This window comes from Alligator mississippiensis, chromosome 1, assembly GCF_030867095.1.
Source record: "Alligator mississippiensis isolate rAllMis1 chromosome 1, rAllMis1, whole genome shotgun sequence".
Taxonomy (NCBI): domain Eukaryota; kingdom Metazoa; phylum Chordata; order Crocodylia; family Alligatoridae; genus Alligator; species Alligator mississippiensis.
In genome coordinates, this window is record NC_081824.1 from 480,766,451 (window position 1) to 480,791,280 (window position 24,830).

General features: G+C 48.9%; 1 protein-coding gene across 1 annotated transcript; it reads left to right on the forward strand.

Moving 5' to 3' along the window:
• The first annotated feature begins 1,519 nt into the window (after positions 1 to 1,519).
• Positions 1,520 to 23,456, forward strand: LOC132248864 (ral guanine nucleotide dissociation stimulator-like 1). Its single transcript, XM_059723352.1, has 7 exons — positions 1,520 to 1,959; positions 3,128 to 3,205; positions 6,997 to 7,181; positions 8,409 to 9,061; positions 14,503 to 14,622; positions 17,097 to 17,211; positions 23,261 to 23,456. The coding sequence occupies exons 1-7, from the start codon at positions 1,871 to 1,873 to the stop codon at positions 23,446 to 23,448; spliced, it is 1,428 nt and encodes a 475-aa protein (XP_059579335.1). The 5' UTR covers positions 1,520 to 1,870; the 3' UTR covers positions 23,449 to 23,456.
• The last annotated feature ends 1,374 nt before the right edge of the window (positions 23,457 to 24,830 follow it).

Genomic DNA, 24,830 nt, shown 5'->3' on the forward strand with positions numbered 1-24,830 from the left:
AAACGATAAGAAAGCCAATTAATCTTTAAAGATCACAACCAACTGGCAAGTTGAGCTAGTAGCGGGGTGGCTGTCTTTACCCATCCAGATGGGAAGTTGTTCAAGACCTTGACAAACCGTCAGAATTTGGCCATCCCCCATGACAGTCCTGTTTGTGTCATTGGTCAGAAACCAGTCATGTTTGGAGACATCCTACGGAGGAGGGTTTAAACCCCATTTTGAGTGCAAAGTGGTGAGCTTGTTAATTAGCGAGGAGGCAGTTGCAAAGGATGCTTTCTTTATTAACAGAGACTTTTGTCATTCATTTCCATAACTATGAGATTGGGTCAAACATGGCGTGATCCTATTGTCACAACTCATTGCCATCGTGTTGCAGAGCCAACACCATAGATTAAAAGTAACCACCTCTTTGGTGCCTGCCATGCAGAGGACTGCTGCTGGAGACCACTACTAGCGGTGATCTCCAGACGTCCTCCTGCGGTAGAGGGTCAGGTGCACGGCTACCACAGATCCTTCTTTCTGACATGAAATAATTTTCCACGTTGTCCGGAGTTATATACATGAAAGCAGCAGGGCTGGACGGTGATGACCCTGTCTCACGTGTTAACACAGGTTTTCCTCATGTCGCAGAATTATAAGAAGTATTTTAGAAAAATACAGGTTTAGTTTTGCAGGGGTGTAGGTTGCAGCCGTGTTGGTCTAAGGACATAGGCAGACAAGGTTCCTTGGGTGAATTTGATATCTTTTATCTTTTATCTTTTTATTAGACCAACTAATTATTAATTGGTCTAATAAAAGAGATCAAATTCACCCAAGGAACCTTGTCTGCCTAGGTTTAGTTTTGTGCATCCAACACAAATTCAGGTTTTTTGAATGTTGAAAATTTTGCAAGATCCAGAGCAGTGGTCCTCAGGTTTTTGAGATTCAAAACAGTCCGCATTAGATTCAAGGCATGCTTAGCTTTTACTCATTTTGTCTACAGAAAAATAACACAGGTTTCCCTTTATTTATGCGGGTTCAGTTTCTGCAAATTCGCTCTTATGTGATGACCCGTTTTATAACCCAAAAATCATTATCTGAGAGTTAAATTCACTCTTATGTGATTGGCAGAAGGTAAGTCTGTGGAGGAGGGGGGCAGGGCCATGGGTGGGGGCCAATCAAGGCCCCAGTGAACCTCTGGGGCTGGGGGGGGGCTGCAGTCACCCCAAAATTCACCATAGCCTCCCCCCCAATACCCCACCCAGCACCACTGCCACTCTCCCCAGGCACTGCGCGACTCAACCCCTCCAGGAAGAGCCCAGCCTGGCCCCCGGCCGCAGCCCGTAGCAGCAGGAGCCACCCCCCCGGCCTTGCACCCCCCCAGCTGTGCAATGCCTCCCCTGCCCCACTCCCTCTCTCACCACCAGCGGAGTGGGTCAGATCAAGGTCCCAATCACTCCCCGGGACCATTTCCCACTATTAACATGTATTTGCCTCTCAAGTAATAATGATGGCTTGTTCCCATTAACTTAACCAGGCTTGGATTAGGCTCCAGCTAGTGCAGAGGCAAGTCTAAAAGTGGGAGGAAATATTGTATCTAGATGTAAAACTTGAAGAGGGACAAAGGGAGACAAAATATATGGATACCTCTGGGATATGCCTGGACTCGTGGGACTGACACTCTTCCGTCACAAAACGTGTTTGATCCCACCCGGCCAAGACTTAGTTTCCTATCTCCTCCACCGACAGGGACTTCTGACACAGACTCCCCGCTCCAGCGCCGGGCGGACGTGGGGCTTGCGCTGGTTCGGAGCAGGGCCGCTGCCGACTCGTAATGTCATGGTTTTGATCTTTTGTTTCACAGGCCGTGCAAAAATGTATCGACTCTCTTATGGAGGATTTCCTCAACGTGACAGACTTTTTCGCAGGATACAGGGTCTGCGCTTCTCCTGGCGAGGTCCTAGATGTGCTCCTCCGCAGGTAAGAGCCAGGAGCTGTGGAGACAAGGAGCCCAGGATGTAAAATGCACTGTTTGGGTCTTTAGCGGAAAGGTAGGACAGCTGGAGGCGAGCAGTCCTCCAAACAGCTGGACACACTGCTGGAAAAAGGCAGCGTTACCAATCCAGGCTGTCACTGTCCCTCTGCATAACTCTTTGCTCCGTGAATCGGGCTCTGCTGGATCAGGAGAGGGATTTCACAGGCCTAAAGGCACAAAGCATCGTCCCTTCCTCCCCCTGCACCACAATACTCGTCCAGCTCTGCTGTCCTGGAGGGAGAGCAGACCGACAGCTCTGGTTTTCAGGGAAAACCCTGGTTGAGCCGGACGAGATGTGCCAGGTGCTCTTGTCTCTGGGCGCTGTTTTTGGGGAGCGCTGATGTACACGGGCACCAAATCCCACTTCTCAAACAGAAAACACTTTGACTTCCAAGGAATCCAAGTTTAGGTGCAGCTAGCAATGAAGTATTACTTGATCTCGATGTTCGGACTAGTAGAGAAGCGCTCTTTATTCGGCCTGTAGTCCTAGACTGTCCTGCCCCCAAAGCCAGCTTGAAATCCTTACCAGCTCTGCTGTGAAGGCACTTGTAGGATCCCGTGATGATTTGTTGTGCCCTGCTCCCCTTCCCCTCCACTGCTCAGGTATCTCTTCATTTCACTGCACTTTGCTTTCTGCTCCTCACTGTCTTGTTCTCAGTTCCTCCATCTGTGTAATAGGGACAAAGATAATATTTTACCTGGCTTGCGAGGTCGTTGAGACATAGCTGCTGTTTGCAAAGTCCTTTGACAGGCTCAGATGAACTGTTCCCCCCAAGGGCAAAGCCTTGGTACTAGTATGGGCAGCGCTCGAACACATCGCCCGTCGCGTTGCAGACTGAAGCGCGCAGGGTGGGCAAGACTTCTTAGGCTTGAATTCAGTCGCACCAATTGCCATCCTCCCCAGCATCATGAACGGGATATAAAATGTTAGACGGATGACATTATGAAGGGGAGTAAAGAGAATGATATTCTCCATCGTTTTTCTCTCAGATAGTTTGAATAGAGAAATCTTGATTTTTCATTATCTGGGCAAGGTTTTGACATAAACTGCCTACCGTTCTGACATAGACTGCTTTTGGAATAGCTGTCTAAAATATCTATTTTGATATTTAGGCATGGAAACGTGGATCCCTGGAACGGAGCAGGAGATGCCAGGCAGGATTTCTCAAACTTCAGAACAATCCTCGTGAAGTAAGTGTGGCTTTCTGCTGTACAGCACAACCTCAGTCAGGATTCAGAGGATGTGGTACACTTAATCATCTAAATATATCATATATGTATATTTATGTATGTATGGATTTCCCTAGCCTTTGTATTTAAGTGTGTGTATGTCTCTCTCTCTCTCTCTCTCTATATATGTATGTATATATATACACACACAGCCAGCCTTATTTGCATAAGCAAAGAATTAACTGGTCACGCCTACATTAGTTGACAGAGACTGGGGTGCTGCCCCAAAACTGAACAGATCTAGTCTTTTATTTTGGAGTCAATCATTTCTGGGTGAACAAACAAAGCACGCTTGTTCCCCTTGCTTCTTTTAACCACAAATATGCATGTTCCTGTCTCTTATGGACTTCATTTTCTACTCTGGAAGTGCCTACAGACTCTAGGGGAGACACAGCCCTGATTGTGCCAGGCACTGTACGTACATAAATGAAGAAAGAAGATGTCTTCTTTCTTCCTGTAGCTCCATACGGACCGGTATTTTATTTCTAAGAGTCAGGAGTGCAATGACCCTTCCCTCAGCACATCTCTGCATTGACATCTGCATGGTCTGAGGTTTGCGTGTGCATTGACACTATAAAATACTTGAAGGATTATATTGGATTCCACTTGTTGATCCCACCGATCCCCTTTTGCTCTTGGCACTGTATCGCTGTGTGTTTCTCCATAAGAGCACTAGCACAGCTTCCGGCAGTAAGTCTTTTGCTAAATTGCCTTAACTCCCACGAACTTACCAATCAATGACTTGATTTAAGCAAGCGTTCATGTAGCTTAAATTCTTTCATTTGTTCTGGGGAAAAGCAAGTCCCACATCCTTTTTCTGCATGTGCCATCTCCAGTAAAGAACCAGTAACTAGTGGCTAGAAGAGCAGAGTCTAGCTTGCAAGCCCTCACACCACATTTTTCCTTCCCAGGAACAATCTTTCTACAAAGTTTCATGAATGGGTTTGTTTAGTTTTCATCATTTTAGCATTGTCCGTTCCTAAGACATTGTGGCAGGGGGGTTACAGAGACTGCCACAGGTTTTCATACCACATTACAAAATTATGATGAATACTTAGGATTATATATTCTAAGATAGCTGACATACCAGTCCCACCATCGCAAACTCCTTTCTTCCCTGGGTGGCGGTGGGGCTGTGAAGTGTGAGTATGGCATGGTTTGTGAAGCAGAAGCTGGTGAGTCTGGACCTGAGATGCTCCAAACTTGACCTGATCTGTAAGTTTGATCTCCATAAAGAGCTGAATAACCTGCTTCCCTTTGGGTTCACTTGGGAAGGGGTGTACATTCGTGGCTAAAGTAATGGCCTTGGAAATCGGGACTTCCTGAGTGTATTGCCCACTCTGGAACGGACTTGTTTTAATCCCCTACATACAGTGCTTAAGGCTTCACCAGAGACTCTGGAAACTGCTAAATATACAAACATGTCAAACGCTATCAGCACAAAAGTCCTGTGCATGAGCTGTCAGTGTGACATTGTCTTCTGAATGGTGAAGTCTTGCAAGCAGAGGACGCTGCCCCCAGGGTGTTGCCTGCGAGTCCACTGGGACCTCTCCTACAGAAAGAAATGCTCCTTGTTAGAAGACAGTATGGAAATAAAGCAGAAAAATCAGAATTTGTAACAAAAAGATCTTGGACATGAATTTCCAGCACAGGGGCTTGTTGGCCTGGCCCCCGGAGCATCAATTCAGCACAGGGTATTTGTGTTGCTGAGCTCCCCCGTGCTGCCTGTCCCCTCCACACGGCTCCTCTCTGCTGTGGAGCCTGCTGCTCCCAAGCACTCGAGCCTCCCCTGGCTCCAGAAGGGTTGTCACCGGGCAGGTCCCTGCGGGAAAGGGCAGAGACTTCACACCCCGGGTGGCTGGGTCCCCAGGTCCAGTCGGGGTCAGAAGAAGGATGCCGCCCTGTGCTCAGAGGCAGGGGCAAGGTCTGTTCAGAAGAAAGTGAACCAACACAAAGGGTGTCGACTGTCAAGTCCTTGCTCAGGTGCGACTTGATAGGAGTGTTGTTTGCACGAGGAGGGCAGGATTTGGCCCCAAATCACTTTGTCCAATTAAGAAACCTTATGAGCTGTGTGGTCTGTGTTTTGAGCTTGTAATGTAATCCCAAATGAAGAAAGTTTTGCACACTTGGTTGAGTTGCTCCCATCGCCCAGTCTTACCAAGCAGTATTGCTGCTCTCAAACAACTCTTTGTGGCCAGAAAAGGAAGTGGAAGAAGCTTTAAATGAAAAGAGGGGAAATCATGTCAAACAGTAAGCCAGTGGAGGATTAAAAACTATCCAGACTGGGGACACTCCTTGAGGCCCTGTCCCTGCCCCGGGCATACAAATCATAGTGGGCTGTGCAACCCCGCGCAGCTGGATCTGGCCTGTTGTCTGGATCTGGCCAGGAAGGGACCTGGCCATGCCCATCTCACCTGCGGGATGCAAATGTTGGGCACCGCTGGGATAGAGCATGTGTGTGTGTGCCTGCATGACACCTTCCACTGGAACGCATGTGTATGTGCTGATAATTACCCTTGTCTGTCCAGGGTAGGTTCATCCCTATATTAAAGCACCTGTTTTGCTTCTAGTAGTGGACAGCCTTTCTTGTTCACCCCATCTCAGCAAGGATCTCCTACAATAAGACAAGGTGCAGGGAAGGGCAATACAGATGATATGGATCTGGAGTGGCTACATGTGAGCAGAGGTTGGAAAAGAGTGACTGAGGAGAATCTGGTGTCAGTGAAATCATGGATGGAAAAAGCAAATGGGGAGCTGCTATTTACTGTCTTCTGATGCCGGACATTAGGGCCACATGATTAATTTTTCAGGCAGCAGGTTTCAAACTACCAAGAGGAAGTACTTTTTCCACATGATTAATTTGTGAAACCCATCACCACCGGATGTTGTGGAGGCCAGTAGAAGGACCAGGTTCAGTAAAAGATTGCAACTGTCCTTTATACCGGTGTCGATCTGGGGCTGTTAGTCGTGGACTTAGAGATGTGCACGTGCGTGGTGACTTAGCAACCTCATGATATAACTCATGCATTACTCTATTCTCTCTCTCTTGTACTTGTCCTCTAAAACTCCTTGCCACTCGTGGAGACGGTGTGGTGAGATAGCCGGCCCTCTACTCTGACCCAGACTGTAATTCTTACAGTCTTATGTATTGTATCTGCCCAGGAGAATGGGAATTATTCCTGCCTGTCTGTGGGAGAGCAAGGGGAGACACTGGCAGACCTCAAAAGCTGTCGCAACGTCTTAGCTGAAGTTTACCTGCTCAGATAGGTATGTCTTGTGTGTGCGACACTAGGAGAGAAACACTGCAAAAAGTGGCCCAAATGTAGCAAGAAGAAAAGAATACAAGAAAAGTACAAAGTGAGAAAAGCCAGGCGATTTGTGTGTTGTGTAAAGGTTGTGTTTGGGGCGGGATGTTCTTGTTTTGCCTGTGTCTCCTCTTCTTTGTTTGCCATAACACTATATCCAATTGCAGAATTTTGATATAGCAAAAAATAGTTATAATTGTCCTATATTTTGCATCTTGAGGATACAAGTCAGTATTCATTCACTAGTTTGGATCAGTAATTAAGAGTGGTAAAACGTGTGTCTGTGAGATTAGACCATGATCACGTAAAAAGGGCGCCCAGATCACAATTCCTTGCTCGCTCAGAGCAGAAGGAATATATCCGTCTTCTTGATACAGGTTTGAATGACAAGTATTACTGTTATAAAGACTGAATATGACTGGATTTTGTCAATGTATTTGTTTTCAGTCCAGTCGCCTTTTTCTTGACCATCTGGCTTCGTCTGACACCGGAAGATTTCCGAGAGCCACCATATTACACAACATTAAATAAACTGCTTGCATCCCTGCGAATGAATATGCCTGGCTCCAAGCTATTAAAAGATGCAGAGCACCTCCTGCAGCGGTTTCAGAGGGAAGAAGTAGAAAATGAGAGTAAGTTATATTTTTTCCCAAGCTATCACTGCCTAATCTCCCAAACCTCATTAAAGAACTGCATTTTGGGTGGTAAATATCACCAAAAGTTATATTACCAGGGCCTAATTCTGCTATCATTTCCATGACAGGACCAGGCCCTGTAGACTTTTGGTTTGTTTAGTGCTGTCCCTGTTGAATCTCTCCCGGGAGAGTAGGTCAGGAGTGGGTAGAAATACAAATTTGCAGTGTTGAATCACAGGTTTATGGGGTGAAATACAGGTTTTCTTTTGGTTCCCTGATTTCATATATCATTTCCTTTCACTTCTGTGCCAAAGCTAGACATCAGTCCTAGCTCACACATTGCATGAGTTCAGAGAAGCATAACCAGAAGGTTATTTGCCACCGGACAGTTTGTAAGGGGGTTAAGGACCCTGTGTCCCGTTGACACTGTACAAAGCATTTGTGTATCTCCACAGCTCACTCTTGTTTCCTCAGGTCTGTGACCTGGCAATGTAAACCAGGCTGGGCCAACCCCAGACACAGCTCCCTGCCCTCCCTTCCCCACTGCATCCTATAGACAGCACTGGGAACAAGGCTGGGCTGTGTCAGCACAGTCCTGCTCCTGCCGTGTACTAACAGAAGTTAATGAAGGCGCTCTGCTTTGCAGCACCTTAGTCTGAACCTCCATGTGATGAGGGGTCATTTGTCAGGCAGTCAGGCACGTTTTGAAGTGCTCTGCAGCCATGCCCTTCTCTCAGTGCTTGGTTGGAGAGTACTTTCAGTGGCTGATCCTGAGACAAAACATCGCTTCTGTCAGTGCCTAAAGAATAGCTTGAGAAATAAAAGTGAGGCACGCCAAGTCCAGCAGTTTGGGAGCAGGAATCAGTGATGTTGAAAAGGGAACAGGCGTTTTAGAGGAGTGGGTTTTAAAGAAGCATTTGAAGGAAAAGAGAAGTGTGGATGGAGTTAGATTATAGGGGAAATGCCAGCAGAAATGAAGAGGTTACCTTCTTGTAGAACAGGATGTGGAGCTGATTTTACTGAGTTAAGATAAAGAGAGAGAGAGGAGAGATTCCAGGTGGGGGACTCGAATCAGAAGAGGAGGACAGAGAGATGATTTTTGTAAACAACCGTTATAAAATGCCATTCCTGTGGCTTATTTTCATAAAATAGCTACACATAACTAAGGCTGGTACAGCCACTTTCACTCACCTCATTTAACTCCAAATAAAATGATGTATCTAGACAACCCTGGAGAACTGCCTGGGGACCAGCCCGGAGACACACTCAGGGACCACCTGGGAGACCCAACTGGAGACCAGCCTGGAGACCCATCTAGAGATCAGCCCGGAGATGAGCTTGGGGACATGCCCAGGGATCAGCCCAGAGACCAGCCCGGAGATCCATCCAGGGACCAGCCCGGAGACCCATCTGGAGATCAGCCTGGAGATGAGCTTGGGGACATGCCCAGGGATCATCCCAGAGACCAGCCCGGAGATCCATCCAGGGACAAGCCCGGAGACCCATCTGGAGATCAGCCCGGAGATGAGCTTGGGAACATGCCTGGGGATCAGCCCGGAGACCAACCCAGAGACCCACCCAGGGACCAGCCCGGAGACCCATCTGGAGATCAGCCCAGAGACAAGGTTGGGGACATGCCAAGGGAACAGCCCAGAGACCAGCCCAGAGATCCATCAGGAGATGAGCTTGGAGATGAGCCTGGGCACGTGTCTGGGGATCAGCTCAGAGACCAGCCCAGAGACTCACCCAAGGACCAGCCGAGAGACCTATCTGGAGACCAGCTTGGGGATGTGCCTGGGGATCAGCCTGGAGACCAGCCCAGGGACCTACCCAGGGACAAGCCTGGAGACCTGCCCAAGAACCTGCCTCACGAAAAGGTATGGTCTAAAATGCTTTGTTGAAAGTATTCAGTATGAAAAAGGTATGAGGAATTGCTGAGATCTGTATTATAAGCAAAAATTGAATTTCCACATCCATTGTTGACTCCTGTCCCCCAGAAAGTGGTTTATAGCTGTGACCAAACACAAGTGCACGGCTGCAAACAGTTTAAAAATGGCCCACGGGGTGAAAATTAGACCCCTCCTGGCATGTGGTGTCATATAAAGATGTTTCAAAACATAGTGTCTTTTGTAACTTGTATCTGCGGGGGCTCCCAGCCAGTCAGTGTTTTCAGAATGGGAGGGGGCAAAAGGAGCAGAAGCAGATGAGTCTGGGGGGTTTTCAGCCCCGCTCTACAGGCTGGGGCCAGTGTATTGCAGGCTCCCCAAGGTGGCGGGGCTCCAAATCACCCACTCCACCCTTCATCACCAGCTGCGGAGCCCCAAGTACAAGCTCCCTTCGCTGCCTTTCCCCCCTCCCATTCTGAAACAGCGAACACTGGCACAGATCCTGGCCCTTGCTGTGGGAACCGGCTTGCAGGCTCCCAGTGACAGCTAGATTCCCACCCCCTGGAACCAAGAGTGAACTTCTGTTTGGTCTGGGGTAACGGTGTAACTCAGAACATTTTGCCAAAATCATTCTGTTACAGCTGGGAGCTCCACTTCTCTCTGCACCCTTAGGGCACTTCCACACATGCAGGCCTATGTGCTTGCAGCAGCTCAAATAGGAGCAGCACAGATTTGAGCTGGAGATTTCTGCCTCAGCACGTGTCTGTGCATGCCCTTTGTTGAGGGGCAAGTTGTGCCACTTGGGGCAAAATAACCTTGCCCAGTGTCCCGGCCGCCTGCGGAGGGTTCGGGGTTGAGAGTGTAGGCAAGGGTAGAAAGGTAAGAAAGATTTATTGACTTAACAAAAACACGACTATGCACAAATAACAAAACAACAGACAGACAATAATAATTCAAATCGGCAACTTATCAGCAGTCCCCTCTGATGCCTGATGTATGACAAGTTTCTCTTCTGCAAAGCTCAGCGGAGTCAGGCATCCCCAATCAGCGCTGTCTGAGGGTACCGGGAAGGAACCCGGTATTCAGTCTTTGGGATTCTCAAGATCCGCGGGCCCACTGAATCCATGCCAGCAGCTAATCTTAAATAGTACTTTTACAGAGCTACATCCTCCTTCTAAATGATTTCTGGATGTGCCAGCCAATTTCTAACTTAGGGGCTATGCTGATAACTTACAGCCATTCAGATTCTCTTTACTTCAACTGTCCTTGGACTGACCAGTAACAGTGCAAGCCTTGCATTCTGATAAGGTTCACAGGGCAGCGCAACTTGGCACCGGCCACCTGGCACGCAGCGCTGCCTCTGTCACATCACCTGGGCCCACGCACAGGGACTGCCTGTCATGCTGGGCCAGGTCCTGCATTCACAGGCCCCACGCACCAACAGGTCAGGCCAGTTTTGTACATGCAGGACCCAGGCCTGGGCAACACATGGTCCCTGTGAGCAGCACTGGGCCCCAGATGACAGCCTGAATGGCCTGGAGCTGCCCCAAAGTGCAGAGTGTTACACCAAACTGGGCTGGGCCCACATGATGTGGTAGAGGCAGTGCTGGGTGCCAGGCAGCCAGAGCCAAGACGTACTGGCTCTGCACTGCCCTGTACCGCGTGGAGGGGCTGTGCCAGGAGACCCCTAGCACCCTGATGCCTTCTGTCGGTGAGCTGTGGGCTGTGTGGGGGGCCTGGGGCTCTGTGGAGGGGCATATAGGCCCTGTGAGGGTGCCAGGGGGACCCACCCCTCCTAAGCTGCCCCCTGATCATGCCCCAAACTCTCCATCCCCCACCCTCTACTTACGTGGAATGGAGCCTGGGTCCAGCTCACTGCAGCCTGCATCGCTGTTTGCTGGCAGCAGGCAGGGTGCTGCAGCATCGGGACAAGGAGCAGGCATAGAGACACTCTGCCCGGCTATCAGAGACTCTCTGTGGAGGACCTGAGCCTCCGGTTGCCTCCAGGAATGGTCCTGGACCATGGCCTCCCCCACTTCCGCTCCCCCCGTCGTGTTTTTTTTTTTTTATACCTGGTTATCCAGGTATCAAATATTTAGCCTGAGCTGCAAATATGCAGTGCAGGGAATGACTTTTCTTCCCAGCATGCCTCTTGCTGTGTCTCAAGCTGCTTTGAGAGGCATGCTGCAAGAGGCACGTGCAGGCTGGTCTGGACGTGCGCTTAGAGGCTGGGCCCATGACAGGATAATACTGGTTTAATTTACACCTGTCTCTTACACTGATCTAAGTTTCACTGATATTCAGAGCAGACAGATGACCCCCTCTCCCAGGGTACCTCCTGGGTAATAGTCCCAGGAGGCACTATTACCAGGGCTGTGTGAAGCTTAGGTAGCCGATTTGATTTGGAGGACATTCGTCCCGATTCGGCAATGGAATCTCTTAATCCGAATCAAATTGGGAGACCAATTAAAAGGTCTGAATTGACTCAGAAGCCTCTGAATATGGAGATTTGGCCATAGACTAAACAGGCAGCACCTGTTAGCCTGATGCAGGCGTGGCTCGCTCCAGGTGGAAGGGGCAAGCGGCACAATGGCATAGCCCTCACTCCCAGCTCTGCCACGCCCACATCTTGTGCCACCCCTGCCCTGGCTGGGCAAGAGGCAGCAGTGCCCATATCCTGTGCCCCCTTCCCTAGCTGGACAAGTGGCAGGTTATGCCCTGCTTCCACTTACCCAGTCGGGGCAGGAGGCCATGGGATGCAGCTGCGGCTATGCTAGGAATGGGGTCTGTGCCCTGCTTCCCCTTGCCCCCTTTTGCCCAGAGCCAGGCACACCTGCATTATGCCTCCCCACATGCCCTGGCTGGACAAGTGGCAACAGGGCATATCCCACACTCCCAGCGCTGCTGCGCCCACATCCCACACTCCCCTGCCCAAGTCCTGTGCCCCCCCACCCCAGATGGATAGCCTGTCTGAGCCCCAGCCCCAATCCCTCCCTTGCTGTGGGGGTGTTTATCTGCAACCGCATGCGCCTTCCCTCCTACCTCCACCCACCACAACAGACTTACCAGCTGCAGGCAGTTGTGTCTGGCATGGTGACTACTGCTGCCTGTTTAGTCTATGGCCAAATCTCCGAAGCAGCGCCAGATCTTCAGATCAGTTCAGCTGAATCGAATTTGGACAGTGATTCAGGCCTCTGAATTGAATCGTTGTCCCTCCGAATCGGCCAATTCCAAATCCGAAGCAAATACTGGCCACTTTGCACAGGCCTGTTACACTATGTTGTCACAGGTGGGGAAGTTGGTACTAGCCTGTTTCATTGAGAAAACAGCTAGCCTGGCACAGAAGTGAACACACAACACCTACATCAGTGTAACTTAAACAGCAGTTTTACTTCTGATTTTCCCCCAGGTAACTCTACACTACATACTAGGCAATGATGCTGGGCTGCAGGGCTATATGTCCAAAACATTAAGCAATCCTTCTGTCTCCAATCCAATCTGCACAGCCCTCAGTACCCTGAAGTTACCCAGCTGTTCCCTTTGAGCTCCACAGCTGCCTGCCCAATGCCTGTCATCAGGGCTCCCCCACCTCTTCACAAGCAGACACTCACTTGTTCACCTGACCCTACCCCTACTCATGCTTGTCTAGGGGCAGGATGCTAGAAGTCCACGGTATTTATTTGCAGGGTTGTTGGTTGTAGCCTGTTGGTCTTTGCCTGCCTGTGGTATTTCTTTGATTTATAGGCTTGGCTTCACTGTCTCTTTAGCTCATTCTTTCCCCATGTACTAGCTGTATATATAAACACATAGCATTATGGACACATCTACAAGTGTATTTAAGCTGGCTTAAATTTACTGTGCAGTAAGTCCAGCCAACTGATTGGGAGCACCTGGCAGCCATTCTGAGGCCAGAGGCAGCAGCCAGCATGTGGTGGCCATCCTAAGGGCTCATCCCCACCCCCACAGCCCTGTCCAATGCCTCCCCTTCCCATAAGTCATGTGCTCAACACAGGGCCAACGCACAGCAGCTTCCTCTCTGGCAACCCTGCTTCCCCACGTCGCCCCTGCTCCTGCCTCTTTCCCTGGTGCCCAGCAGCCCGCACTGGTGCTGACCATGGTGCTGGTCCTGCTGGCCCCCCTGCCCAGGCCCCATGGCATCCATGCATCTGCCAGCTGGGCCCAGGGCATCAGCTGTGGGTGGTGCTGGCTGATTCCTCTTCCTACGCTCATGCAAGTATCAAATTTACACCCACGTTGCTACAATGCACCATATTTACTGTGCTGTCCGGGCACGCATGTGTAGACACGTGCCCATACTATGCAGTAATTGAGGTTAATGCACAGTAACTGGGCACATGAAGACACACCTTATAACAACATGAGCACATTTAAACCAGACAAACTGTAATAAAACCCATAGTCCATCACAGTGCCACACCAGAGCAGCGAATGTCAGACAACAGCTGCCCACAGAGCATGCTCCAGGGGGCATCAATCAGTACAGAAAGAAAAAGAAGAAAACATGTAGAGAAGAAGTCAAGCAAAGGAGGATCAGAGAAAGGAAAAATCATCAGAGGCCTTGTCAACATATTATAAACTTATCCCAGTTTAATTGACCCACTTCAGTTAAATAGCTGCAGAGCCCTTTGTGGACACTTAGTTGAGTTTAGGAGTGGCCTGTCGCATTCAGCTTACATCTGTTTGCAGAGAACTAAAACTAAACAGAAAGTAGCACTTTTAAGTCCAAATAAGAGCATTCACCTGTTTAAGTGAATTGAAATTTTGATTGCCCCCATCACTCCTTCCTTTTTCGGGTATACATGTCAAGGTTTTTTTCAGCATTGCCCAAGGCATTGGGTGCTGGCTGTAGCCAAGGTTGGTGCTTCGACCAGGGTGTGCCAGTGCTCCTCCTGGGAGCAAAGCTGGAGGTCCCTGACTAGAGGGTCTTGTCCCTCCACTCAGGGTCAGACCGATCACCATATTTGAGGCCAGGAAGGGATTTTGCCCCATGGTCAGATTGGCATGGACTTGTGGGGGTTTTGCCTTCCTCTGTAGCCAGGGCATGGCCCTCTGCTTAGGACCTCTGGAGGTTTATAGATGCAGGACATTGGCTGCTGTGGTTCCCCTGCTTGACCTGTGGCAGGTGAGGGTGTCAGGGAGGAGAGTATTTTTATGTAGAGTTGAGGTGATATCTGCATGGGATGGTTTGGATAGAGATGAATGTGCCCCAGGCAGGGGTTGGATTAGAGGGCCTCTGGAGGGTCCTTCCAGTCCTGCTTCTCAATCACTCTGTCTGTGACTCTGTGGTATCAATGTCACGTTTCTGACTTTTTCCTTTAATTTATATCTCGTTCTTTACCTCATCATCTTGTCCATCTGTACCTTCCATGGACACACCTTCAACACCTCCTTCCTCAACCTCTGATCCGAAGATCAATAAGTGCCCCGTGACATCCACTCCATGTACATCTTGTGACCAGCAAACCAGAGACACCTGCCTCATCCGGGGCAGAATGGAGAACAGCAAAAGCAGCGTATGCAAAACTATCCTGGTAAGTGATGTGGAAGAGCTGTGTAGATCTATTACTGGACGTGTTTTCACTCCGGATGACAATTTCTAGGTAATTTCTTTGCTGCTCTGATTTACACCAAGACAGAGATGTAAAGTATTCGGGGACACATCATGCCCTTGACTCTTAGGATGCTGTAGCTGGCAAAGCAAACCAAACTCTGGTGTGCATCTCCCAGTGCCTCTAACGCAAAACCAGGGACATCGGCCCCTCACTTTACTCGGCCTTGGTGACACCACAGCTGGAGTCCTGCATGCAGTTTTGGGCCCCACATTTGAGGAGGAATGTGGAAAACCTTGAGAGAGTCCAGAGGAGAGCCACTCCTTTGATCCAAGGCCTGGAGAGCAGGCCACATGAGGAGAGGCTGAGGGACTTGGGACTCTTCAGTCTGGAAAAGAGAAGGCTCAGGGGGATTGGTTGCAGCCTTGTTGCTCTTGGGTGCTGTGTTTACATGTGTGCCTGGGACCACAGCATGTTGCGCCAGGTCGGGGCAGGCCTGGGCTGGCAGAAGATCTGGCCTGGGGGTCAGCCTCCAAGCCCGGGGCTGCTCCAGCCCAGCTCAGCATGCTGCGGAAGGGCTGGCTGCTGGCTGCATTGGTGTGCATTAAATAAGTCTGCTGTAGTACAGCACTCGGATTTACAAGTACTAACCTTCAGCATAGTTCATTAGTTGACTGTAACCAAATAGGGCCGCACATGCAAACTTAAAGACTGCTGCAGAGCTCACTAGGCAGCTCCCCAGTAAATGCCTCGTGTTGACACACCCACTTCGGCAAAGGAGATTCAATTTGCTTGGCACAATTTGTTCTTAGCAAATGCATGCTGGCAGCTTGTGATCAGCCTTTCCTCTTCCAGATGCGTGCAAATGGATTTCTGTAGAGGATGCTCCAGCAACTTCCCAAGTATTGAAGTTAGGCTAGTTGGTCTATCATTTCTGAGAGTCTCATTTCTTTCCTTTTTTAAAGAAGGGCACTATCCTGGCCCTTTTCCAGCCCTCTGCTACCTTGCCTATCTCCCATGACTTGGAGATCTCAGGCAATAATATCTACTAAGATCCCCTCGGCCAGTGCCTTCATTACTCTGGGATGAACTCCATCCTCTACTGACCTGAATTCATTCAAGCTGAACACAAGCTGTCTGCCAGTCATGTTGTTATCTCAACCCTCAGATTCTCGCCTTCCTTGTCTGAACAGTTCTGAATCGCTGTCTGCTTGCAGCTTATTCTGTTTGGGTGAAGACTGAGGCAAAGCAGTTGTTTAGTAGCTCTGCCTCCCAGCATCTTCTGTGAAGAGCTCACCCTGGCTATCTAGCAGTGAACCCACAGCTTCCTTGGTTGTCGTTTCCTGCCCGCCATGAACTGAACCTCTCCTTGTTGTCCTTGACTTCAGTTCCCAGCTGTAGCTCATTCATGCCCTTTGCTTTCCTGATTTTGCCCCTCTCCGTTCTTGCCATTTCTTGGGATGCTTCTTTGGTGGCCTGCCTGTCCTTGCATTGTGTGTATGGTTTTCTTTTGATCTGAGGCACCGAGAAGCTCCTTATGCACTTCTCTTGGTCTCTTGCCACTCTTCCCTTATCTCAGCATAGTTTCTTGTTGAGTTTTCAAGACTTTGCCCTTTAGAAGCTGCCAGCCCTCCTGGGTCACGTTATCCTTTACCCGTCCTTCCATGGCATCATGCCTACTATGTCCTTGAGTCAATTTAAATCCCTACTTTGAAATCCAGGGTCTTACTAGTGCTGACCTCATGCTTTCCCTGTCTCAGAATAACCAAGTCTATCATATCATGATCACTTGCTCTCTTCTCTTTCATCTGATCTCTCTGTCTAACTTCTCTGTCTCTGCTATCCTCCACCATTATGCTATCTGGATAGGATTATAATCCTTGTCCTAAACCCAAGTATTTATTTATGGAGCCATTTGAATAATAACAAAAAAAAATCTTGTATTATGGGTTCAGAACTTGATGCTTTTGATGCTTCAACATTTTGCATGAAATGAAAGAAAAAGATTGAAATAGATTTCAAAGGCTGAACTCTTGAAAAACAAATGACTTCTGAAAAATCTCATCACATGGATAGCCTGCTAGAAACCAGTCACAACCCATCCCAGAGAAGTCTAACAACCATTTGAAGTGAACATGAAAGGTGACCCCCTCCACCTCTCTATGCAATACCTCTTCTCTTGCATACACTCCCCAGATGGAGGTGGCCTGTGCCGACCCTTTCCAGTGAAAGCAAAACCGGTCAGATGCCAACCCTGGGCCAGATGTGTGGTGATGCAGCTGCTGCTTGTGCCAACTCACTGGCACAAGGCAGATTTAGGCAAGAACAGCCTTGATGGCATAGGACCACCCTCGTACTCAGTACTCTGAAAGTTTTCACCCAGATCCAAAGGTAAAGTGAAAATGGACTTCAATACACAAAGAAGCAAAATCATTCATTGCAAAATCCCTTTCCAGGTGACTTGCCAAGACAGGACAGATGATATAATCAAGAGAGTCATGGCCGAGCACAACTTGGACCCAAAGGAATCGGGCAACTACCAACTCGTGCAGCTCATCTCAGAGACCAAAGGTAAGAAAGCAAAACTTTTTGCTGGTTAAAATATCCTCCTCATGTTTGCAGAAGAACATGAATATGAATCCATTTTTGAAATAGTGGGTAGTTTTCATCTCAAAGCCAGGTTGAGTAGAGCTCCCTCTTGGCTACCTGATACGATTCAGCACACCTCTACTCCCCTTTGGGATGACATGGGTGCAGCTGGGGAAGACTTGCAATGAGAGAACCACTGCTGACATGTGTACAGCTGTGTGAAGGTGGGGCCAAAGGAAAAAGAAATAACTGGGAGCATCACCTGTACACTGACTGGTGCCCAGAAAGCCACAGGGAAGACACAGTCGAGATCCATACCCTGAAATCCATCCTGCTTAAAAGATCTAAGACCTCTGCACCAGGACTTTGTGATGACTTGTGTAAACTCAGAGTAGCAGTATTAATTCTGGTGCAGCACAGTACAGCTTCCCTCTCATCCAGTTAATTAAGTGTTGGCTGAAGCCAATTTTGGTCCTGAGATGTTTGATCCCCTTTTGAGTTCTTACATCCTTGACTTCAACAACTTCCTGGAGAAGACCGAAGTCTACTAGATGTTAGAAATGGGCATGACTTCTTTCTTGCCCGTGCACAGGGCTATATCCCACTTCACCTTGTGTCCCTGAACAGCGTGGCCACAGCCACATCCCTGCAGTTTTGGGTAGGGTCGTGCTCCAGCTGGGCATGTTTGGAGCCGTGAATGGGTCAGGTACACCCATTAGGCTGTACTATAAATCATGAAACTTAGGCCAGGCAAAAACTCATTGGAGAGGTGGAAGGAGAAAGAGGGCCCTCCCATACTTCATTGTTTAAACTAATGGGAAGGCTGCTCATCCGGGGAGTGGGAGACCTTGTGTCTAGCCCCGTCTTCCTGCCCCAGAGGGGTTTTGCATCTGCATCTCCTGCTTCCTGGCAAAATGCTGTCACTACCAGACCACAGGGTAGGCAGTATCCAGACCCCTCTCTCTAGTGACTTGAAGCTGGTCCACTGGGTAGCTACACAAAGGAGACATGTGGGGCCATGCGGGTAGCAAGCTAGAGAGTCTGTGCCTGAGTGCGATGGGTGCTGGCCTGGATGGGAAGGGGCCTTCGGGTCGAGCTTGGGCTCTTGCTCCTAATGAGCCAGAAACTCTCCCACTGTTGTTTCTCCACTCCCTGCCAGAAATATTAAATGCAAGGTGCAGTGGAGGCCACTTCAAGGGGAGGGCTGGATAATGTCTACCTCACAGTCTAATATTAAGAGTACTTTTATAGGAAGCAGGTAGTGCAGTTTTTATACCTTCTTTCTTAAGCTCTGATTCAGCAAGGTCCTACTCACACACCTAACTCATGTTTGTGAATAGTCCCATTCGAGTCAACCACAGGCTGTCTGTGAGTCCTGCCCTTTTTATCTGCTGAGTGAAAGTGAACTTCTAGAAGCCCCTGGAACGCCCATATTAGTGCAAAAAAGCATATTGCAATCTCTTCTCTATCTTCCACAAACTGGCAGCTAAGGGCAGCATAGAGAATCTTTATTCATAGATTTCCTAGACGTTTGGGCTGGAAGCTTCTCCACATCCACCTCTCAAGCTTCTCCACATCCTTTTTGAATTGTGGAGCCCAAAACAGGATGCAGTACTCCAGCTGCAGCCTCGCCAAGGCTGAGTACAGGGGGAGAATGACGTCCCGAGATTTGCTTGAGAAGCATCTATTGATGCAAGCCAGCGTTTTGCTCACTTTACCAGCCACAGCATCGCATTGCAGGCTCATGTTCATTTTCTGGTCAATCATGACCCCCAAGTCCCTTTCATCTGTAGTGCTAACCAGCGCAGCACTGCCCAGCCTATAAGCATGCTGCAGGTTTTTCCTCCCAAGGTGGAGAACTTTGCATTTCTCGGTGTTGAACACCATCAGGTTCTCGTCCACCCATTTCATGAGCCTATCAAGGTCAGCCTGGATTGCCCCCCTGTCCTCAGGTGTGGATGCTTTTCCCCACAGTTTGGTGTCATTGGCAAACTTGGCCAATCTGCTTCTGACACCAGTGTCCACAATACTGATGAAGATGTTAAATGGTATAGGCCCTAGGACAGAGCCTTGAGGGACCCCACTGGTGACCGCGCACCAAGACGATCGGCTCCCATTGACCACCACCCTCTGGGTCCTACCACGGAGCCAATTCCCCAGCCAGAGGATTGTGGTGAGGTCGAGGCCACAGTTAGGCAGTTTTGCCAAGAGGTGATCATGGGATACCAGATTGAAGGCTTTTTTAAAGCAAGATATACATCGATCTCTTCCCCCTTGTCCTGGTGATAGGTCACCCGGTCATAAAAGGAAATGAGATTGGTCAAGCAAGACTTACCCGCAACAAACCCATGCGGGGTATCCTTCAGGACATTGCCTTCAGCTAGTCTGTTAAGGATGGCCTATTTGATAATCTTTTTCAAGACCTTTCCCAGGATAGAGGTCAGGCTGATGGGCCTGTAGTTTTCCAGATCCACTTTCCATCCTTCTTGAAAATAGGCACCACACTGGCCCTCTTCCAATCTTTGGGCACTTCACCAGAGTGCCAAGAGCTCTCACAGATCCCTGCCAGGTGCTGAGCTCTGATGCTTGCCAGCTCCTTGAGTACCCTGGGGTGTAACCCGTCAGGCCCGGCTGACTTGAAGGTGTCCAGCCTGTCAAGGTGTTCCTTCATGAGATCAGCTTTGATGGAGGGCAAGGGTTCTCCCACCCCCGGGCCTCCCTGTCCCACAGTGGGCAGGGGCGTCCCATGGGACTGGTGAAAAACTGGTGCAAAGCACCCATTTAGCAAGTTCTCTTTTTCCTGGGCATCGGTTGTCAGTTGTCCCATCTGGTTTAGCAGGGGTCCAGTATTGCCCCTGCTTTTCCTCCAGTTCCTCACGTATCTAAAAAAGGACTTTTTATTCTCCTTGATATTTGTAGCTAGCTGGAGATTCATCGCAGCCTTGGCTTTCCTGGTTTGCTCTCTGCAGGCCTGGACCAGAGCAGAGTATTCCTCCTTGGCGGTGGTTCCAGTCCTCCATCCTTTGTGGGTCTTCCTTTTAAGACGCAGGAGGTCTTGGGGATGGATGGAAGAGGCAGAAAGAGCCCAGACAAGCTTTTCAAATCCCTGCTAGTGTCCAAGCCCGCCCTTTAAAACAGCTTGTTGTAATTTGTAAATGGACCTGATGTGAAGCGATGCAGAAGGAATATAAAAATAAGATGTCCGTGTTGTGCATTCGTATCCTCAGCTGCAACCTTTCTCAGGAAATCACTGCACTAGGAAAGCTCCGAATCAGTCCCTAGGATTGATCTCTCTTTCTGCGCAGCACATCTCTGACAAGCATGTTTTCACTGCTTTCTGACAGCATGCCTGGCACACCATCCTGCCCCCTCCCCCTCTCCCAGCACGGGGCAAGACCCAGGAGACATTGCATGACTGCACAGGAAGGATTTATTTGGAGTTGTGATACTGAAGTTAGCCAAGACCACGGCAACGATTCTTGGGACAGCTACACCGGGAAGCCATTTATTGAGGAAAATGCTTAACGTGCTCATCCTGCCAGTATACTGTTTTGCACACATAGCTCCCTGGTTGCTTTCCAGGTCATTTTTCTCCCCAAAGTAACTTATTAGGGGCTCAGCCTTGGCAGCGTGCTCGGTGCTGACGATGGTGCAGTGCAACTTGCCATGAGAAACAATCCTTGTGTCTAGTCAAAGTGACCCAAGAAGAGATGAGTCAAGGTTTTATTTAGGCCTGGATTTTCCAAGCAAACATCAACTGATAGAAAAATAGGGCTGGAAGGGACCTCAGGAGGTTATTAGTCCAAATCTCCTGCTCAAGGCAGGATCATCTCTCTCTAAAACCTCACAGACAAATGGGTGTCTGATAGGCACTTGAAAAACTACTTGTCCTTACCGATGACAAAGCCTCCACAAACTTACTCAATAATCTGGTTTATGACTTCACCACCTGAGAGTTAGGAAGTTTTCCCTAATATCCATCTTAAATTTCTCGTGTCGGAATTTAAGCCCATTACTCTACCGCTATAATCGCAGAAAACTGTTCATTCTCTTGATAAGTAACAACGCTTTTTGAAGACTTATAACACCCGCTCTATTTTCTCCAGATAAAAGAATCCAGTTCTTCCAACTTTCCCTGTCTAGGAAAATCTTAGACCTTTCCTCATTATTGTTGTGCTTCTCTGGACTCTTTCCAATTTAACTGTTTCTCATGTAGCACGATGCCCAAGTTGGCCACAGTTCTCCAGCTAAGGCCTCACCAATGCTGAATATCACTGAAAAATGGCTTCCCCTACTTTGCATTCAACATGCCTATTAATACAGCCCCATACGTTCTTGTTCTTTTACTGCTTTTGTAACAATATTACAGTGATGACACATATCTAACTTGTGCTCTATACTATTATTTCATTAATTTAAGACCATTTTTCCAGTTGGTCAAGGTCATTGAGAATCCTGAGCCTATCTTCCAGATCATCTGCTGCCCTGGCTAGCTTGGCATCATCTGCAGATTTCCTAAGCGTACGCTGAGTTCCTTCAGACCTCTAGGACACATTTAATGCAGACTGAGATAAGAAGTCATTAAACACTTTGCCTTCTCCGTATTGTGCAACTTTAGTTCCCTTTCCCCAATCAGTAATGGACGTACGCTTCCTTTGGTCTTTTACATCTAACTTTACAGAATACTTCTTGTGTCTCGTACTAGCTGTATTGCAGTGCCTTGGCCTGCCTGGATTTTTCCTTTTTTGTCACCTGGAGTATTGTACCTACATTTCTACATTTTGAGAGATTCCTTGTTAAGTCTCAAGTCACTGAAGCATTTGCTGTTCAGCCAAGCCAGTCCATTGATGTGATTCTTCACTTTCCTTACACAGGGATGGCATATCCTCGTGTCCTTAATATTCATGCGAAGGTACATCCCTTTTTCCCCGATCCCTTTTTCCTTTAAACTTGCTTTCCGTGGGATCCTGGCCACCAGTTGTTTGAGTTTGTTCATGCCCATGCTAAACTTTACTATTTGTTAGTACTATTGTCATGCCCAAAGCCATATTTATGGTCAAAGCCCTACTGGGGAAAGCACTGTATAAATACCGAGCATTACTCACAGAATAGCTTCACCTTCACAGAGGGCTACTTGATTGTATGCATTGTACTTGTAGTGTTTGGCAAGCCCTAAGCCTGCTGGGTATCTTGAGTGGCAGGAGGAGAGTCTACTATCAATCCCTGACCATTGCGAACTCAAGCTGTCATCACCATCAAATCAGCAGCTGTATCAGGCCCTGCCCTGGATTTACCAGCCCTCTTTCAGAGCCACTGAAGTGAGAGAGGATACAAAGGGAGGGGAGAAAGACAGGCTGAGCAGGCTTCCTTCTGCTCACCTCTGGGACCCAGCAACCCAGTCCCCTCTCTTCCTCTTCCGCATACACACACCTTTTTGGAAAACAGCTGTCTCCCATTGCTAGCAGACAGGTATCTGTGCGCTCAGGGAGCAGCAATCTCCTCTGCTGCCAAAAGGCAAGGTTCAGCCCCTGCTTTTGGTGCATGGGGAGGTAAAGGGGTTGTCTCAGCTGACTGTAAAAAAAAATTGTCTTGACCTATTTGTTGAATAAAGAACCCAACACATGCAAGCTGTCTGAAACCACACATGGAAAGGATGCATTAAAGAAGCAAGTCAAGTGATTGCCTTTCAACCTCAATTTACACCCCTGTGTGTATAAATCATGCTACTGTCTTTGATCAATGATCTCAGATCCAAAACACAGTTTTATTTAGTGCACAGCTACATTTGGTGATATCAGACTTCCAGAAGCATGACTTTGGATGGTACAACAATGTCTTCTCATACTTCTGCTGGTGGCAAAGGAGATGTCATAACTAGTAACACCATGTTAAAGAACATTATTTAGACTTCAAAGTGGCACGTGCCCAGCCAGAATGCACCTCTGAATGCTCACCAATGTCCTGTGCTTGCTTGCAGTGCTGCTATCCACAGCACATCAATCAACCCTTCTTTTCTTTTCTCTTTCTGCAGCATTAGTCTTCCCAGATGGGGCGAATATATATTATGGAATGAACAGCCAAGGAAGATTGGACTTCATCGTAAGAGAAAGGCGGTGGCCAATTATCCGCCCAGGCCCAGGCCTACAAAAGAACAAGAGGGGCCTATTTAGCCTGTTCAGAAAAGGCAAGAGGGACAGCTGGAAAAGGACAAGGAACTGACTTATAGGACATTCACAGGCTGGAGGGGATGGGGAATCAGTGGGGGATCTGGGGTGCAGGAATGGGTGGGATGGGGGTCAAGTTGGAATGGGGAGCAGAAGGGACAGGAGGGAACACAATTCATGGGGAATGGGAGCAAGCAAGGGAGGAATGGGGAAGAAATGGGGCACAAGCACTATCCATGGAGGATGAGGGGGCAGGGTTACTGAGCTGGAGGGATGGGGGTGGCATTTGTGGGGGGGTGTTGGGTTAGGTGCAGTCCATTTGAAGGATGGTGGGCAGGCACAAGGGGTGGGAGGGATAGTGGGGAAAATGGTGTGATTCATGGGAGGGATGGGATAGGGTTACCATAGTTGCGATTGCAATAAAGCAGACACCTTGTGGGGAGGAAGCGGTGTATACCCTTCCCCCTGCCCCCCCAGCCCTGCCGGTGCCCCCTCATTCCCAACCCACAGCCCTTTCCCGCCCTGCCACCCCCCCCAGCCCTACTAGTGCTCCTCACTCCCAACCTGCAGCTCCCTACTCCCTGCTGGCTGAGTGCCCATGCCTCCAGCATTTGATTGCATCCTGAGTACTGAGAGATCATGTGCGCACTTGAGCCTGGCTTCTTCGGTGTAACCTCCCATGTCACTCGCTAGCGCATTTTGTTCTCACTGGTTTTTTGGGCATTGCCATCTCCTTTCTGGTGGACAGCTTGTTGTCCTGTCAGATATCCTGGATGTCCCTAGGTGTTCTCTCCGGCCATGTCTTGTCGGTATACTTTTATTATTGAAAGGATAATTTTAAGTCCTGCCTCCCCTGGTGCTCTCCTTCAATATTCCCGTCTGGCTTCCCATTTCAGGGCTCCGCCTCCCCTACACCCCACCTTACACCAACCACAGATGTTAATTCCAGACCACGACTAAGACAGAGTCCACTCATCACGATAAAGGGATTTTTTTGTTTGCTTTTTTTAGGTTTGAAAAGTCCAGTTCAGACAGTGCACCATCCTGGTTTGGGCCTTATGTTAACTGGCCTGTACTTTTACCCGTCCTGGGTTACCTTGCTCCCCGGTACACTCCTTTCTCTCTCTAGTTCTGGTCCGCAGCAGCCCCAGGTTCCTTCTCCCTCTCTCTCCTTGGGTTCATCTTTGTCCCATTCCCTGCTGGCTGTATCTGGGATCCAGTGCTCTGTCCCAGGTAAGTACCTGAGTCCTGTTGGGTTTATATTATCCTAGCATACCTGCTCTTGGAGCTCCTACCATATGCCTTTGGTGGGGCTGCATCCAGCTTCAGGCTGCTCTTGGTCTTGTGGAGGACTCACTTCTGGTCCTCCCAGATCATGGTATGGTGGGGGTTTTATTTCCCCTTCAGGGGTCCAGCAGGCAAATCGGGGTCAGCACA

Coding starts and splice junctions, on each gene's coding strand:
- LOC132248864 (XM_059723352.1), top strand. CDS start 1,871: ATGGAGGATTTCCTCAACGTGACAGACTTTTTCGCAGGATACAGGGTC. Junction 3,206..6,996: donor TTCAGAACAATCCTCGTGAA/GTAAGTGTGGCT, acceptor ATTTGTTTTCAG/TCCAGTCGCCTTTTTCTTGA. Junction 14,623..17,096: donor GCGTATGCAAAACTATCCTG/GTAAGTGATGTG, acceptor ATCCCTTTCCAG/GTGACTTGCCAAGACAGGAC.